Raw genomic sequence first — 18772 nt, 5'->3', positions numbered from 1 at the left:
CTCTCTCTCTCTCTCTCTCTCTCACACACACACACACACACACACACACACAAAACGTAAGAGAAACAAATGAAACTTTGATTTAAAATTACTCATTTATGCTCTCACATGCATTTTCACGACTCTCTCTCTCTCTCTCTCTCTCTCTCTCTCTCAACATAAGAGAACAAATGAAACTTTGAATTAATATTACTCATTTTTGTTCCCACGTGCATTTGCACGTGTATTTCTTACTAGTATATATATATATATATATATATATATTTTAACTCTCTTTCTAATATTGATACTTGATCCAGATTGATCAGATATCAATATCGATTTCAGGCAATACTATCGATACGACCGTTCCAATATCAGAACCTTGAGTGGGAGTTTGGTATAATATTTCTCTCCAAAACAAGCAAAATAACTGAGTGAGCCATGAATCTTTGATAAATACCCATATTTTTTTGGATAGAAAGATTGCCCACTACTTTATTTTTCAATAATGGTCAATTTTTTTTTTCTTTGGTAGAATTTAGTGTCCATGTCAAATAATTTAATAAAACAAACCCAAGAATCAGCCCATTACAATTGTTTTCAATAAAACCCTTTACTTTGTCTTGGAAGAAACCCATTTAACACGTAACTCCATTAATGCTAAATTTTACTGTAGGCTCCGTTTGTTTCGATGTGCAAAATTTATATTAAAATTAGATTTTTCCTATGTTTATTTTGTAACTTGAAATTTTTTTGGTCTTTTTCGAAAAATAACCAGACATATTTTACGCTTAAAATGGGTGGACAACAAGCTTGGAAAACTATTATGGTCTTCCCCGAGGAAATCAAGGAAAATGGTTCGATACTCACGCCATCCTCCCTCGCTTCCAAAAATCATCTTTCATAAATTTCTACTCTGCAACCTTCTTCAGCCTTGATCGAAAAAACCATCTTCGATCCATCTCCTCACGAAGTGAAGGTAATTCCTTCCTCTCTCTCTCTCTCTCTCTCTCTCTCTCTCGGTTTTCTTTCTATGTTTCTTCTCATCAAGCTCGTGAAATTCCATTACTGCTGATAACAAAACTGCTTGTCCTAGTTATTCTTTACACTTCATTTGGAATTAAATGTTAACAATTTGTTTTAATTGTCAAAATCTCAGCTCTCAGTATAGAGTGTCGTGTGTATCAGTCTTGGTTCTTTCAGGAATTCTTGCAGAATTGATGCCATCTCCCTGTAGAGAATCTCTAATGAACAGCTTAGAAGAGTCATTTGAAATTATTTATTATGTCGACCAGAAGATTATTGATAATACAAGCATGGATGATGAAACAACTGGTTCCGAAGTAAGTTTCTCTCTCCTAAATTCAAGGGCTGCTCCTCATTATTGAAGAAATTCGAGGAATCCGATTTGGAGCAACAGAACGGCTGTTGGGTTATTCTTAGGGATGCTCTAGACGCTATAGAAGAGAAATATGATCTAGATGTTCATTATCAGTAGATCGGAAGCTCCGAAGAACCTCCAAAGCAAAGCGAGATCTAGGGTTTCCCGAAGACACAGACGGAGACGAGGAGAGAGAGAGTTAATGGGCTTCAGCCTAGAAACCTATTGACAAACTTTAATGGATTTGGACTTTAGGCCCATCATCATATTACCCTAATGCCTAATGGATCATGAGCAAAACCTCTCTGCCACCCTTACATGGAGCCCACCAACTCTCAACAAAGAATTCACACAGTAGAGGTCCAAGGGGATGGAGACGAATTGTGATCATGGTGGGCTGGATGGACATTTTGGGCCTTTGGACTCTTCCAGTGTTTGCCTACATTTATACAAAGTCCAAAACCACAGTCGGTCCATAGCAGACTCTTTTTGTAATTGAGCCCAAGTCCAAGCCCAAGCCCAAGGATGCTGCTGAGTGCGCTCTCTATGCCGCAAATGTTGTGGTAACTTGCAATCAATTCCATCTCTTCCGTTTATCGCTGTTCACATCTTTTAGTGCGCGTCCTTATTCCGTTTGTTTAGAGATTCCTTCCCCGTATCTTCATTGACGGGTTTTTTAAATTTACTGGCTTTATATTGTAGGTTATGGTTGATGTATATATGTGGGGTAACGGGTTGTCAAGAAGCTGTGAGAGTTTTGGTTTTTGGTACATAAGCTATGAAAGTTGAAAGCAAAGAAAAATGTTTTCCCTCTTGCAAACAAATGCTGGAAAATGTTATTGTAATATTTGACATCCTATTTTCCCTCTTACAAACAAATGCTGGAAAATATTTCAACACGTAAAATTTTACATCCTCGATCCCTTCTTCCTCATGGATTATGGACCCTTCGGTCGTCCTCGGTGCTGGTCAAGGTTTTAAAATTTGGATTAATTTCAATTGATGTCGATAAGGAAAGGATTGGATTGGGATCGGTCTCAACCATATTGGTTGGATCGGTCTTAACCTTGACTAAAAAAAAATCGGTTGAAAAATTTTGCTTTTTAGACCATTTTTCCCTTATTACACCAGTGGATTGGTATGGATTGACGTCAAAGATCGATCTCAATTAATACCGATCCAATCCAAGTGATCTGACCAAATCGGTCTCATTTTTAAAACCATAGTGCTCATTGTCGAAGGCATAATTGTAAAAGGGAAGAATATAAAGAAACAGATGGGCAGGTTAACATCTAGGGTTCGACTTTCTTGCTTCAATTGTTTATGTTGGCATAAATATCTATGGTGCCTTTCTCTCTCTTGATTTCTTCATACGGGAAAACAGCTGTAGTTAGGGAACTTGTTCTCTTTCGGGGAGTGTGCCTCTGCATTTGGGTGTGCAAAATGATCACCACACCCTCGTGATCGTGGTCAATCCTTATGCATGTGCTATATTGGCTGGGGCATTGGCACAGGTGCATGCTCTCAGATAGAGTTCATTTTCACCTGTGTTCGGGCTCCGCGCAGGTGAAGGCGAGTTCAGGTCATGAGGGCCAAATGGGCACCTCTACTGCAGCATCCACTTGGTCCACTTGGATGCCCGTGTATGTGCTCCTAACGTGGGCCAAACATCCTTACAACAAACCTCGTCCTGATTGAGTTCTTGCCTAGCTGCGTAGTGTAATAAACTAGCATCTCTCGGTCTATTTCTCCTCCTACAAAAATACAGATATATATGTCATTTCGTAGGAAGGGATTGGGCTGCGATAGGGGTGGGGTAGGGCTGAGCTTTTCAAAACCCTAACCCAACCTTGGATCCTTTTAGTTTAGCCTAGGCCAACCCTGGTTGGCCCTAATCAGGTCGGGCTAGATTGGGTTGGCCTTGTTATGCCAGCCAAGGCTGGAAATGGCTTTGATTGGAGCTAACCTTGGTAACCCTAGTACTTTTAAAAAATTATCTTTATCTCAAGTCAACTCACCCGTCTATTACATGAAAAAAGATATGCAAATCCCTTTGGCTCATGTCAAACATATATATTTAACCCATGTTTAAGCACACACATAATTATCACAAGTAGAGCTTATAGTAGAACCTAACTAGGGTTGGCCTGGGCTCAACCCGAGGCAAAGCCCTAGCCTTGGGACTGAAATCTCCAACCCTAGAAAGGTTTGGGCTCAGGGTGCATCCAAGCTCACAGGGACAAACTTGTACCCTTAAGAGAGGAGGAGAGTGGAAGTAGACAGACACTGAAGGCACTTTTTTACGTACGTTAAATTGATCATAATGGGACTCAATAGTGAGCATCTGTCGTTTACAAATACATATCCAATTAATGAGAAAATCATATTGGATCAATGAACAAGAAGGTGATGTACTCTTTCAGCACTTGAGCGGCATTACTGTATCCATCATCATGTTTATATATGACATCCATCATACGCGTAAAATTGACAATCTGCATCAGAAATGGCATTAATGGAACGGGACTCCTACTTGGTTTGATGCACTCTTCGTTTATATCTTTCCATGCCTTCTCCACTCTTCTATGAAGCTCATCACATGCCTCTTGCTCTGTCACTCTATGTTGTTTCATATAGCACTCAACACTCGAACAAACATCTCCTCTCGCTTGCTCTACCTTCATTCAAATATTAGAATTCAATGTTAGATTGTGGGTCGAAACAACCTCTCGAAATTCTCAGGGTAAACCGGCTGCATAATTCTCTCTCCCATACCTCGTACATGCAGGAACCTCATGCACCAGGTACACTTTAGATATATATATATATATTTATGCATCATGCATCACTGATTTACTTATCGGTCAATACTAAACTAATATGGTATTAGTGAAATGGCTATGAACCCTAGATTTTAGGTAAATAATTTAGGTTTTATTTACCTTGTGGGATGCAATATCATCCATAAGCCGGCATATTAATGCCGAAGCCCTAATAAGTTTAGGATCATCAATGGCCCAGTCTAACGTCTCCTTTGTGACAATATCTCCCATGCAAACAAAGGATGTGACTATAAGCATAGGATAACCACAGGAGGTTAATGCAATTCCCATATACTCTTCAAACGTTGGAATGCATCCTTCATTAAACCATAAGGCTTCTATTAAGTATGATCTGACCTGCCTCTTCATCTGGAATAAAACCAAACAATTAAACATGATTTTAGGTTTTAACATTAATTGTTAAGAAAAGAAATGAATTCTAGTAGGATCTTTTTCTATGTGGGTTTGGTTCTTTGCCTATACAGTGTCAATCTGTAGCCATCTAAGAATGCCTGGACATTAATCCCATAGATTCAAATTTTTATTCTTTATATATCAATTCATTAGCAAAAAAAAGTTCAGAAAAAGAATAACACAGTATGGATGACGCACTGCCTCTATTGCATAATTAACTCGATAAGATTGTCCTTTCTTTATCAGATTTTGCTTGATCTCATTGTAAACATCTAGAAGTGCAGAATAAAGCACTTTCATGTATTCGGGAAGTTGCTCCATGCCGCTTATGTCCCACCTAAAAAATTGAACATTCCATTCAAACTATGAAGTTCACTTTAAATCAACAGAGTATAATTTTGTGTGTGTGTATATATATATATATATATATATTCTAAATAAATAAATCTAAAGGGAAAATAAGACTAAACTTATATTGAACACTTTCACTTGAGTTAAAGCATATATGTTTGGCCTGGATACTAGTCCTTAGATAAAAAACAAGAGAACATATATGGATATAGACAGCTAAACATACACAAGTATATGTCTCAAACCTGTCAATTGCATCTGTGAAGAGCTTAAGTTCTTCAAGTGTGCCATATACATCGTAGGTATCATCAATGATTGAAGTCATGGTTATAACTTTGGTTAAGATCATTCTAGCAAGAGAGTAATGTGTCTCAAAATAGACCCCCACTATCCAAAAATAACATTCCACGAGTCGGTCTCTAGCATAAGGGAGTTTAGTTGCGAAGTCTAAATCTTTCCACCATCTGCAATAGTATATATATGAACATGAGTAGTGTATATAAATAGTAACCCTATTATTTGTTACCGTTTCACCTAAAATCTTGAACTGTAAGGGAAAGACTGTGAAAAAAGAAAAAAGGTTACAATGACAAAAACTAAACCCACCTTGAGAGTTGGCTTAGCTCTTGCCGATGAATTAACTGCAGTGAATTGAAATCCAACTTAGCAAGCTTCAGCAGCGTCTCATTCTTTGTCTTAAATTCTTGATAAACAGTGATGTAATGCCTAGCTTCTAATCTTGGCATGCCCTTGTGGAGGGGTTGTTTCAATGCATGAATCACTTGTGTTGCAAGAGGAGGCTTTAAATCAGTAACTATAGATTTAAGTTGAGTGGTTGTGAAGGTCAAGGCTTCATCTAAAATGTCTTCTTCATGTACCTTGAGAAAAGTAGCTTCATACAAGCATAGCATGCCAGGCACATCTTTAATCAATTCCTCGTTGAAGCTGCCTTTGCTATCCTTGAACCTATTGAAAACATCTGCAATATCACCTCCCAACGGTGGAGGACACATGATAGTGAGATGGATGACCATAGAAATACCAACAAGGTAAAACAAGGATGAGAAATTAAGGACTTACTGCAGGAGACATTATACCCTTGTTGTCTCAGTAATCGAAACCATAAAGCAATGGTGTAAAGATGGCTGCAGCCGTCTAAACCATCAACAGGGAGGGCATCATGCATCTTCTCTAACAACTCCTCTATCTCTTCTTCAAACTGGTATGCCACACCAAGCCGTTGTAACGAATCAATCAAGTTCAATTTCTTTGATGGATCATTGGCATCGGCCATTAGCATCCTCCTTACTTCTTCTTTCAGCTCTTCAACATGCTCAGGACAAGCTTCATATACCTGCAACAAATGTATTTTGTTTTTACACTAAGTACAAAGAAACACAATTTTGAATTATAATACATAGACCCTATTCTTTTGGTCCCCCCTCTCATCCTCTCTCTCATTCTCCCTTTCTCAGTTGCAACTTACCATAGCAGGTGGAGCATATTTGAGGAATTGATCACCCCATATGCTAGGATGGTAATTCGCCGACCGACGAATGATATCTGTCTTTGAATTCTGAACCAAATACTCGTGGGCGACAAGAGGAAGAGAATGATGGGAAGACATCTTCCTCAAGGCAGCTAACTATGATACCTGTATTTGCTTGAACTAAAGTAATTGGGGGATACCAAGTACTTGTGTAATCTAATATTTATAGGATGGGGAGGGCTCCCTCTATACCATGTGCAGTTTCAGGCATTGGAAGGAGTTATTATTGAAACCTGTTTTAAGGCGAGAGGTACCACGTAATTTTTCTTTTTCTTGATAAAAGGGTACTATGCACGTACAGTACATCTGAGTGGGAATTCTGTGCAAATCTTTTCTAAATGTGTGTAAATGTCTTCAGCACATGTCAGCATAATCTTTTTACATTTGCGAATCTTGAGTCTTGCATACATGTCTTGGAGATAGCGTTCTTTTGTTTCTATTTAATCAAAAAAAAAAAAACATTTTCCATGAAAAAATCCTTCATCAAATGCCAAGCCACAGTTTTGGTTGAGGTGCCAAAATGATATCCTCATGATAACTCTAGTTTTTGTCGGTGCCATTTTTTCTTTCTTTTTGAACTTTTGAAGGATAAGGAACCAAACTCGTTAATTAGGACAATAATGAAATACAAGCATCTTCCATCATACGTTCAGGTAATCACAATTTATTAGGGGACCCACCTGTCCTCGTGCCTTAATACATAGAATCCTTGTGAAATGTAGCCACAGTTTTTGTCGAGGTGACAATACAAACATCTCCGATCATACATTCAGAGGATCAGAACTATTAGGTATGCCCACGTATCCTCCTAACTTAAACCACAAAAATCCTCATGAAATGATAGCCATTGTTTCCTTTTTTTTATTATTTTTTTGGAATAGCAGGGGCATGATTTTGAGAGAGTGGAGAGTGAGAATCTAATATAAAAACTAATAATTACTACATAATATATATATATATATATATATATATATATATGAAAGAGAGTAGAGAAATATGGAGAGAGAGAGAGATGATGACGTGAGAGTTTAATAAAGATTTTTTTTTAACTCAATAAAGAAACAAATATTTTAAATTTTAGAGAGAGAGAGATGATGGCGTGAGAGTTTATTTTATTTTTTTTAATAGATGGAAGAGTTAAGATTGAGAGATCATGGAGGGTACCAAAGAAATAAAAAAAGTGATAATGAGGAAATTAAGGCATTTAAATTTGAAAGAAAGATAAAATAGCCTAAAAAAGATCAACCATGAAGCATGAGTACGTGCTTTTATATAATAGTATGATAGTATGATATGATATCAATATATTATCCTATCATTTAAAAGAGAGGTGTGTGATATAGATTGGGTTTTTGCTGAAATTGGTGAGTTAATTAGTTCAATTGGGTAATTGAGTTAATGTGTTGTGCTAAACTTGTAAGCGTGCTTTTAATGTTTCACAAAAAACCGCCCCAAAGCAATAGTGGCACCACATTTAGTGACGGTTATCCGGCAGTTAAAAAAATCGCCCCTGAAGGTAGTAAGGGTGTTTTTATAGGTTTAGCGGCAGAAAAAAAACTACCTTAAAAAAGACACTTTTTTTTGTAGTTACTAATCCAATTGTTACTTCAACTAAACCACCACCTATAAAAATTGAAACAAGTTCATTTTACTACAAATGAACAAAATTCAATCTTCACTAAATCAGTCTTAATACCACATGAAAAAAAAAAAAACCCCCCCGTAGTTTAGCATCAATTTGCTTGTACCATTCGTTAATGATGAAAACTAACATACAAGAATAGATTTATAGAAAAGAATATCGAAACAGACATGGTGATAAGCCATTCAAATTCAAAGGTTCAATACCTTTATGTTGAGCGCATCATAAGTCGAATATCAACAATTTCTAAAAAGAATAAGTTGTTAAAAATTAAAGAGAAAAATCAAATAAAATGAAAGCAGAGAAGATGAAAGGAAGGGAATATAGATGATACCATAATGTAATTGAAAGGAAACCATATGCCACAAAAATAGAGTGGAAGAGTTCCAATAGATTCACAAAGAAATTCACTTAAAACAGTTAAAAAAGAATTCACTACTCCAGTATCCATATGTCAAGGTATAGATTTGAATTTAAGGGGTAGGGGTAGGGGTAGGGGTAGGGGTAGGGGTGGTGGGAGGAGAAACTTTAGCTCACTTTAGTGTCATCTACTGGAGAAGTTACAATAGCCACTTCTGGAGTTTCTATTATTACATATACAAATGATGATATCATTTTTTAATGACAGTTACTGAAGGTTGAAGCACAAACGATGGTATCATTGCCATGGAGATACCTGCTTGCTTAATTGGTAGTATGATGAGTTTAATGGAAGAGTTGAGGAGGGATGGAAAGATATAAATCAAGAGTACATCAAATTGACTACCATCCCAATGCCATTTCTAATGCGGCCTCTCAATCTTGCACGTGTGATGGATGTCATATACAAGCATGAAGATGGATATGTTAATGCCTCAAAAGTGCTCAAAGATTATATCACTATCTTGTTCATTAATCCAATATGATTCTCTCACTTAGAAATCAAAATCAATTAATTTCGAGAATACATATCAAACATAGCCTTAATTACTATTCCATATGAAATGTTATTAGAATTAATTGAAAATCAACCCCTAGAATTCCATGCGAGGTGATCAATTTTTCCTTTTAGGGAAAAAGTTATTTTTTTTTTTTTCTCTCAATAAATGAAGACAAACCGTTTGATACCTATAGGCTATATCAATCAATCCATAAAGTGATTTAAATCCATGGTGGTGATGGTCATTTTTTTTTTTTTTGAAACATTGCCAACTTCCCCTAAATATGAGCATCCGGATTATCTACACCAGCAACCGGCGAACGCTAGCCAAACAAGCAGTCAATTATGAGCGTCCCCTTGGAGGCATGGAATCAAGTATTGGTATCGGATCGGCTGGATTGGCCGTATCGAATTGGTATTGGTTGAGACCAATTTCGATACCTGACCAATCCTGAGATGAGTATTGATATCGTCCTAGGTATCGGATACCAATCCGGATCGACCAATCTGAACGATCCGTTAATTTTTTTTTTAATAAAAACTTAAACTCATTAAGGACGAACAGAAGAGAGAGAAATGGAGATCATAATAAGGTGTTTTTTTACCTAGAAAACTGAGAAAGATGACACAAGAAATGATGCCATTTGTTGAGCCACAAAAGCATATGAAAGTTACAGAGGAAAGTCATCTTCGGATCAATGATTTACCAAATTGGATGGGGTTACTCTTGGGCTTATGTTAAAGCCCTACCAAACTACGGATTCAGCTGATGCGTTTGTAAGTATAATACTGTTGATATTATTTGTCATAGGGTTCTTGACTTTCTCAGGGCCCTATGGCGTGCTGAGGTATCCCTTCCTTCCCTCGACAAACCAAGCCTATAGGGTTTGTAATTAGAGGATCAATGTATATGTTTATGGCAGGAGTAATAACCCTAGTAACACTACTATGATATGCTATTTGAGAGGGTATATTTTCTTTTTATTTGGTGTCCTCAACTTGGTCACTCGCATAATTATCAGTTGATGCAAATGCTTGGCTAAAGCATTGGTTCTGGAAGAGATTTGTAGTTCTTAACAATTAAATCAAATACAGATATGTCAAAAATTTATATATATGGATCACCATTTTTTTTTTTTTAATGAATATTCAATATGTGACAAAAGAGAGAGAGAGAGAGAGATTGATCTGATTCTGTCATCCTTCCACCGCAGAAATGATCAGGATTCAGGAGCAGGGTTTGGCATCAAGGCATGAGAAAGAGGAGGAGAAGGGTTGATTCGAAAGGGTTTCATACTCGTTGGTAACAACATCGTCGTCTATATTGGGTAATGGATTGAGATCATTTCTCTTTGTTTTGTTCGATGCTTCAATTACCTAAACCGATCGACTTTGATAACAATAACTGCATCCACAATTGCTTTGAATTCTGTTCCAAACCAGAGGTTGAAGAGTGATCAATTGACCTGGATTTCACCGGAGGATTTGTGCTGGTGTCGTCGACGATTGTGATGGGGGGTGTTCTCGTCAGGACACTGACGTGGGATGTATTAAGGAAAGCCACTCATGCCTTTTGGAATCAGAGCAATGGGGGATATATAAATTTACTTCCTTCCCTTTTTTTGCACCTTGTCACGTTCCATAAAAACTGCTGATTTGCCAACTTCCTTGCTTAAATTATTCTCCTATGAAATACAATTATCCATATTTAATTCCAAATCCTTTCCATGTGGGAAGAATAATTTGGATCCTCTAAACCCTCTCTACTGAGCTCCCGGTCCTTCTCTAATTATGTTCCTTCTCTTTCTTTTCCATTTCCACATAGGCTGATTAAAGTTTTTCTATCCGCTCTTCCACAAAATCCTCCTTAGGAACGTCGCCACCTCCTCAATGCAATCCTTGATTGCTAAAATTTTATCATCCTCTTTTGTGGCAATAAAATCTCGTCTAAATGAGCTCCAAGTCAACCGATTGATTACTTTCATTTTTGTCCTCCAAAGTCCAAATTAGGAGAAAAAGAATTGATTTTTTATCATTCAAATCCGAATTTACAAGCAACACACCATCCAGTTTGCCTTTCCCTAATCTCCCCCCCCAAAAAAAAAAACCACCTTCCTTCCATATAGTGCCAAGTGGCGCAATCAAAGGGAATAAAACAAATAATTTTTTAATTCCTTCTTTCATTTTGGTTTTTTCATTTTTCTGAATTTTTTTAGATTTTTCTTTTAAAAAAAAAAAAATTTGACCGATCCGGAAAAAACTGTATGATTTCCAATCCTTAATTGATCCTTACTGATACCGATCCGTACCATATTGATTTCAGCTGTGACCGATACCTAGTTTTAAACCCTTCTTTTTTTTTTTTAAATAATCAACTTCCATTGAATATAAGCTTTCAGATCATCAATATCAGTTCGTGGTAAATGATAACCCCACCTCTCATGAAAGTTGGAAATTCCATCTATATTAATACTTGATACTTCCAGTAGTGCTTCTATCAGTCCATGCGCTGGTGTAAGGGCCACCGGTGGGCCACACCATCGATTAGGAACCCTTTCCCTTAAAAGGAATCATTTGAGACTTTTGCCGTACATAGTAGAGAAATTTTGCCTAAAATATTTCTACCAAAAAAAAAAAAAAAAACTGCCTGAAAAATTTATGATGTAACTTTTCCTTCTTTCTGCTAAATCTTATCTTTTGTGAAAGTTTTTCCCAAAAAAGTTATGATGTAACCTATCTTATGTTCTACAAATTAAATGAGAGGATTCTACACACCTTAAGGTCTTGTTTGTTTGACAAATAAAAGTTAAAAAAAGCAAACAATGTGGGAATTGAAACTTGTACTTACTTCCTACAAATAATCACAAATACGAGTGTTTGGATAAGTTGGGTAGAAAAATTACCCAACAGTTCATTAAATGCAATAATTGTTGTATATTCATATGACATTCAACATTATCTCACCACACTCACTCACTTCTAAAGTCCTACAAATTACTTTGGCATTAGTGATAGAAAGTTCATTTGTGTTTATCTCCCTCATTTTATTTCCTCTCTTCCCCATAGAATCTCACCCATCTCCATTTCCTCTTTCTCCCATCATATTCCACCATTTCATTCTTTTTTCTTTTCTTGCTATGCATAATATGTGGGACCCACCCTCACAAATTCCCACCCCTTTTGGGTTCCCTTCAAAACAACAGGAGGTTAATGCAATTCTCATATAGTACTCTTCAAATGTTGGAATGCTTCCTTCACTAAACCATTTGTCTAGGGCAGCAAAGGGCTTCAAATCATCCTGAGATGAAATTGGATTCAAGAAACATATCAGCAGGCACAAGAGGGGAATGATCTTACCAGCAAAAAGGAAGGTCTTGGCAGAAGGAATTAATCCTCAAAATCTCAGGTTTGATGAATGACTGAATATGGACTTCTGTCGGTTCTTGTTCTAGTGCACAAATCTGGAGAACCTTGATATCTTTCCCACCAGACCTCAGATGAGGTCCTACCCTTGGTTGAGTGCTTCACTTGGTGACCCGTTTTCATGCTTCAAAGATCACTCAATAGTGATATGGAGTTGATGAGATATATCAAGTTAAAGTTCAACAGTACTTGGAGAGAGATTCTGGATCAAAGGTCCTGGAGAGATCTTCTAATCAACAACCAAATCAGCAACTAGGGTTACCCTGATGGGGTTGATATGTCAATTCGAAGGTAAGTCTTTAGACTTGAATAACTCTTCAAAACCTGAGCCAAATATTTAGACTTGAATAACTCTTCAAAACCTGAGCCAAATATGATAGAAGGAACGCGATTCGTTGGAGAGTGTTTCAATAGAAAAACGATTCCATTTTTTTTAAATCGTTTGGTTGTTTTTTGAGTTGGTTCTACCTATAAATAGTAGTTCATTTGAACCACCTTGTAAAGCTAAATGTAGTGCATCTCAGAAATAATGTAAATAGCAAAACTCATAATTGACACACATGATCCTACCCCTCATATATATAGTCCAAGTTAAGTGGTGATTCAAAAGAATAATCGGGATTCCTATCTTCTTCCTCCCATGGAAGCTCAAGACCATCAAAGACCAACACTTCTTGCTCTCCCATGGCGTCTATGTTGCATGTCGGATTTGGAGTTGCAGTTTAACCAAACAGTTTTCAGGTAGACTTATGTAACAGATTTATGAGTAATCAAATAATTTTCAGGAAAATGTTAAAAATAAATACGATTCAACACAAATACTCTCTATGAAGTCATTGCCAAAATAGAAATAAAACTCCAATAAATTATGTAACCAAACACATCCTACTATTTTCTTCAAAAGGTAAGTTGAAATTGGGAATGGATTTGGACTTTCATGGACTTAAACTCTTGCCTATTTCCATTGAATCAAAACAGCAACTCAACAATTGGATTATTGACAAAATGGTTCTTTTTTTTTTTTTTTTTGGGTGGGGGGGTGCTAAAGATTTTTTTTTAGCCGACACTTGACCATCTTTGGAGAAAAGAAGGCCTATTTATCTAAATTTGGGTGGTGACCAAATTTTCACGTAACAACTTAATATACCTCAAGTTCAGTTAACCCTATTTTGGATAGCATCATGAAGCAAAACCTATCATACACTCAAAGGCATTTAGTTAATCAATACCAAATCAGCTAGTAACAGGTGGAGGAAGATTCCGTGGACGAAAGGAAAAAAGGGCCCGAGGTCAAGCGTTATCATACCAATCTAAGATTACTTGAAAATTTTCTTTGCAAGTGGGGCCTATATATAATTAAAGATTTAAGGTAATTTTCACCCAACTTGCCGTTCTCGTATTTTTCCTTGCAAGTTTCAAGATAAAGTTAATGAGTCGTAATAATAAGTCTCATGTTCAATTATGAAAGATCACTCACTTAGATTAGGGACTTCTGTCAGTGATCCCTACGTTTAAATTACAAAAACAGGAGTATGCAATGGTTATCGTGTCTATTCCTGAAGTGCATGTGCACCCTATGTGTGAACGAAGGGGTCTCTCACAAATAGAAAACAATTTGCATAGATTATTATTAATTTGAGAAAAGAACGATGTTAATCTAGTGTAAACAACAACAGCGCATGGGGCCAATAGGAGGACATGCAAGAGCATTTTTAGAGCAGAGGATGAGGGAGCAATGTGGTCTTTTCGTGCTTGCCTGTGTTTGGCTATAGACAATGCTAAACTGTCAATGTTCTTTCTCCCAATTAATATATAGGGATAAGGATCCCATTTATTTCTTCTTATTCAGTTACAATCTCTCCTTACCTTGTATAACAGGAATCTTCGAAAAAAAACTTGTTTGCTACGTGGGTTGCAGCCTTAGCTGGCAGCCAATGAAATGGCATAATTCACCTTCCCCCTTGAGTTAATAAATACTTTCATAGATTTTCATATTTTTAAAAATACCCTTCTTGAGGGACATCCTTGGTCCAATTGAAAAGTTACGAATGTTATGACCTGGTATTCAAGCAGTCAAAATAGCATCTCGATATTCTCAGGGTAAGGCTGCATAATTCTCGCCCCCTAATCTCATACATATGAGACCTTCGTGCACCAGGCACACCCTTTTACCCTTTTAGATTCCATTTTTTTAGCAGCCAGCAAGGTGGCTGCCCGAACAGCAGCCAAATTTTATCTTCACTTACCTTGTATAACAGTACATTAGAGATTTTTTTTTTCCCCTGTGCATCACTTGTGCATAGGGCTGTCAAACCTGCCAGTCCCCAAGATTACACATGGGCGACGGAGGGAACCATCCACCTTTTTGTTTGTTAAAACGTCTTACCCAAAGTTCAGAAAGGTTTTCAAATCCTGTGACTTTGAGAAGTTTACTTAAAGAAGCACAATGGAATTAAATATCCAACTTAGAAACTATAAATAAAGAACCTTGGAAGGGCCTCTTCACCCCAACCATCCGCACTGATTCATACCACAGTTGCACCACCACACCATCACCATCATAGGCATTTCCAACTCAAATGGCACCAACCTTTGCCGACCGTAACTTGCTGTTTGACTTTGTAGTCCGGCAGGGTAATGGCGTCAAGGGTCTCGCTGATTCCGGCTTGCTGACGGTGCCGAACGAATACATCCAACCTCTAGAAGAAAAAATAAGTTAGCAAGATGTAAGAAAACATCTAGAGCAACCCAATGACCTTTCGGAGCTTGATGGACCTAACCATGGAAAAATTGTTAAGGCTCTCACAAGGGCAGAGAAACTGTTGGGTTCTTCCAAGTGGTGAACCATGGTGTGCCGCTTGCAGTGCTGAAGCGTCTTAAATTTGCAGCTCACCGGTTCTTTAATCAACCACCGGAGAAGAAAGCAGTGTATCTGAAGGGGGTGAGCCCTACCCCCTTTGTGACTTATGGTACTAGCTTTGTGCCAGAGAAGGAGAAGGTTTTGATATGGAGGGATTTTTTGAGCATGGTTTATACCTCTGATGATGATACTATGAAATACTGGCCTGAAGAAGTCAGGTTAGTCTTCCACCATAAGGTTATAGCTGGGCAGGTTATTATATATCCTTGCTAGGATAAGAAAGGGGAGGGAGGCGTGGTGTGGGGGATTGGTTCATCCTGAAGCCCAACTGATCTACCCCAGGTTTCTTGACCTGAGTTTGAACCATCATAGCAGTGAGCCTGGGTGGGCTACACCGGGAATTGCCACATTTATAAAGGTTCAAAGACCCCCTCCCAATAGGGGAAAATTGGGTCAAACTGGAAATTAATTGGACACTTCAATGGTTTAATTTTTGAACCAAACGTTATTGAGAGATCTCCGTTATAATCTTCTTCCGATATAATGAATCACCTACTTCCTCATCCGAGGATGTAGCACACTACATCAGTATGTAAACCACGTTAAATCTCTATGTCTTGCGTGAATCTGTTTTTCTTTTCTTCATGATTTCTTTGGTGTATTTGTTCTAACAATAACCATCTTACATGGCATAGATTTTTTTTTTTTTTTTATAAAAAGACAATATCATTAATTAACAATGCTTTGACTACCAAAATACCCCTTAATTATACTATGGATATTTGAACCATGTGTCTATTATGGTGCCAAGCTTAGGGTGTGATCTGTCATTAGTTTTTATCATCATTATCTTGAAATGAAAGTATTTGAATGCTAGGGAAGATGGACTCTGTTTTCCAAAGACATTACCAGATATGGTGAGAAAGATACTGGGGGTGTTATTTGAGAGCCTTGGAGTGAAGCTGGATGACCCCATGGCTGATGCATACTTTGGTGCAAGAATGTGTATCATGAACTTCTACCCACAATGTCCCAATCCAGACCTAGCTGTAGGCGCCGTTCGGCATTCCGACAATAGAACCACAAAGGTGTTGCTACAAGATGATATTGGCGGTTTGCATATTAAGATGGAAGATGAAAGAGATGCCAAAAATAAGGGAGAGTGGGTAGAGATTCCACCAGTCCTAGGAGCTCTGGTCATCAATATCCTGCAAGTATGTAATAACCATAAGTGTTCTAAAACTCAAAACTTGGCAAATCTTTGTTATTCTTGTTTTCTTCTCTTTTTCTAGTGTGCAAGATATTAAGTAATGGGAGGTACAAGAGTGCAGAACACCGAGTTCGAACTACTAGCACGCAATCTAGAGTTTCATGCCCTATATTTTATGGCCCTCAACTGGAAACCTAAATTGCACCATTGCCTCAGGTGGTTGAGAAGGATGGAATAGCTCATTACAATGAGGTGTCGTTTCAAGATTACAATGACAACTTTGCAAGCAAGGCTCTTGTAGGGAAGAAGGGTCTTGATTTTGCTAAGATCACTGTCTTTCCCTAATTCAAAAATGCCTTGAACATACATCAGTTTGGGTTTCCATTCACTTTTTCCAATTACTTTTATCCCCTTTTTCTTTTTCCCTTTTTCCGTGTGTAATAATTTGGCCTCATTTTGCCATTCTTTTATGGCAATGGAATATATCTTAGTAAATATAAAAATTATCTCTCTCTCTCTCTCTCGCGTGGTCATATAACTAAAAGGGTTTTGGTGGAACATGTATTAGAAGGGCAGAAAGTACAATGGGTAGAGATTTTACAAATTGGAGAAGGGTTGCCTACTATACACACTGGAGGGGTGGCTCATATCAATTCAAAGAATACAAAAAGACTACATGAAGACTGTTGAGAGAGGCTTACCAGGGCTACCAAGATCACTGTTTTGATAGCTAGTCTTACATCAACTTTTACATACACTTAGCTCCCTCTGTATGCAATTATGAACACATAAAGGTTGTCATAGAATCTATTTTTTAATTAGAGGCGGCACAGGAAAGGCGAAATGTTATTGACCTTATGACACAGGGATGAGTGAAATGTTAATGTCATACAATCTATTGTTTTCTTCACATTTGGCACAAGCTTTATGTAAAATTCCTCTTAGTGCTGATAATCATTAATCATAATGATATATGGTTTCTTATAGTAAAACAGGGTCATTTAATACTAGAGGTGGCAAAAACTTTATATAAGATTCCTCTTAGTGCTCATAATCATTAATCATTAGGATGTATGGATTTTTCCTTATAGTAAAACAGGGCCATTTAATACTAAGATTGTGTTTAGATTGCTGTCTCAAAATACTTTAGGTAGTATGCATGATGGTAGAGTTAGGAAGGTTTGGAAATTCATTTGGCACTTAAAACTCCACCATAATTTTTTTTTTCTAACGATGGTAAAGGCATGATTAGTTCCATATTAACCTCACAACTGCACGGACATACATATTTTAGGGGTTGAATGAGAACCATTCAATTTTCACTAGAAAATAGCAAAGAGAACTAAACACCCCATGTGAGCGGCTCCAATAAGGTAAAGGGAGTTGAACTTAAAACCATACACTTCCTGAGGCTAAGTCCCTTTCAACTCCACTACCATGTTTTTGTGGTAAGTGCTTATTAACAATGTTGCTATTAAGAATAAATTAAGGTCCTTGTCACTTGTAGACCTCTACCGTTGTCTTTGCTCCAAGGGAATTGAAAGCCGTTGCCATTTGTTCCTTTCTTGTAGCTTTACTATAAGAATTTTTGTTGCGCTTGGCCTTAGGTTCATGATCTCTCATTTTATGTTTCTTCGTATGACCAAGAACTATTTTATCTTGACAGCTGCACACAAAATTGTAGAACACGACTCTAAAAACGATCCAAAAAGTAATAGAAAAACAAGAACAAGCAATATGCACAAATTACAGGCAAGATTGCCTACATCCTTGGTGAGATGAGATCATGCTTCACTATCAAATGATAATAGGGTTACAGCGCTTCTCATCACACCTCTCGGAATTGCTTATAGAAAAAAAAAACCTCGCTACAAATATATAGTGAAAAACCCTAATACCAGAAAATACAAAATTACTCTCAGTTTGCAGGACACTACCGTTTTGTTGAGAGGCCTGTACCAATACTCCTTGGATTAAAATGCGATGTAATACAAGACATCATATACCAACAAAAATAGCCAAATGTTAACACCTTTTCCCTCAAAACAAAGCATAATGCAAAAATAGATCTAACACTAACCAGCTAAACCAATCCCTGATAGTACTGCAGATCATATGAATGAACATCAAGATATGATTTTGATTTTGATTTTGATTTATGCTCTTTAGGGTCAACCAACTAGGAGGAAAAAGGTAAAATTAGCCCAAAAGCTGAAAAA

At 37.3% G+C, this 18772-nt stretch overlaps 1 protein-coding gene, 1 long non-coding RNA gene and 1 pseudogene across 3 annotated transcripts; 2 read left to right on the top strand and 1 right to left on the bottom strand.

Moving 5' to 3' along the window:
- Positions 1 to 819: 819 nt before the first annotated feature.
- On the top strand, positions 820 to 2208 carry LOC122074945. The gene is made up of 2 exons (XR_006139103.1): positions 820 to 961; positions 1142 to 2208. It is a non-coding gene; the product is annotated as an uncharacterized LOC122074945 (long non-coding RNA).
- A 1431-nt stretch (positions 2209 to 3639) lies between these two features.
- LOC122073609 ((-)-germacrene D synthase-like) lies at positions 3640 to 6712 on the bottom strand. 2 transcript variants are annotated; one of them, XM_042638205.1, is made up of 7 exons: positions 6437 to 6711; positions 6031 to 6304; positions 5557 to 5929; positions 5196 to 5414; positions 4798 to 4936; positions 4306 to 4554; positions 3640 to 4041 (listed from the first exon to the last, which is right to left on the bottom strand). In XM_042638205.1, exons 1-7 carry the CDS (start codon positions 6575 to 6577, stop codon positions 3745 to 3747), a joined length of 1692 nt encoding a protein of 563 aa, XP_042494139.1. In that variant the 5' UTR covers positions 6578 to 6711; the 3' UTR covers positions 3640 to 3744. The 2 variants fall into 2 exon arrangements, with proteins under 2 accessions (XP_042494139.1, XP_042494140.1); XM_042638206.1 differs by lacking the exon at positions 4306 to 4554 and having other exon boundaries at positions 6437 to 6712.
- Positions 6713 to 15062: 8350 nt separating this feature from the next.
- LOC122073581 lies at positions 15063 to 16898 on the top strand (annotated as a pseudogene).
- The last annotated feature ends 1874 nt before the right edge of the window (positions 16899 to 18772 follow it).

Source organism: Macadamia integrifolia, chromosome 3, assembly GCF_013358625.1.
Source record: "Macadamia integrifolia cultivar HAES 741 chromosome 3, SCU_Mint_v3, whole genome shotgun sequence".
Taxonomy (NCBI): domain Eukaryota; kingdom Viridiplantae; phylum Streptophyta; class Magnoliopsida; order Proteales; family Proteaceae; genus Macadamia; species Macadamia integrifolia.
Note: the sequence above shows the minus strand (reverse complement) of the source record. Positions and strands in the feature narration are given on the sequence as shown.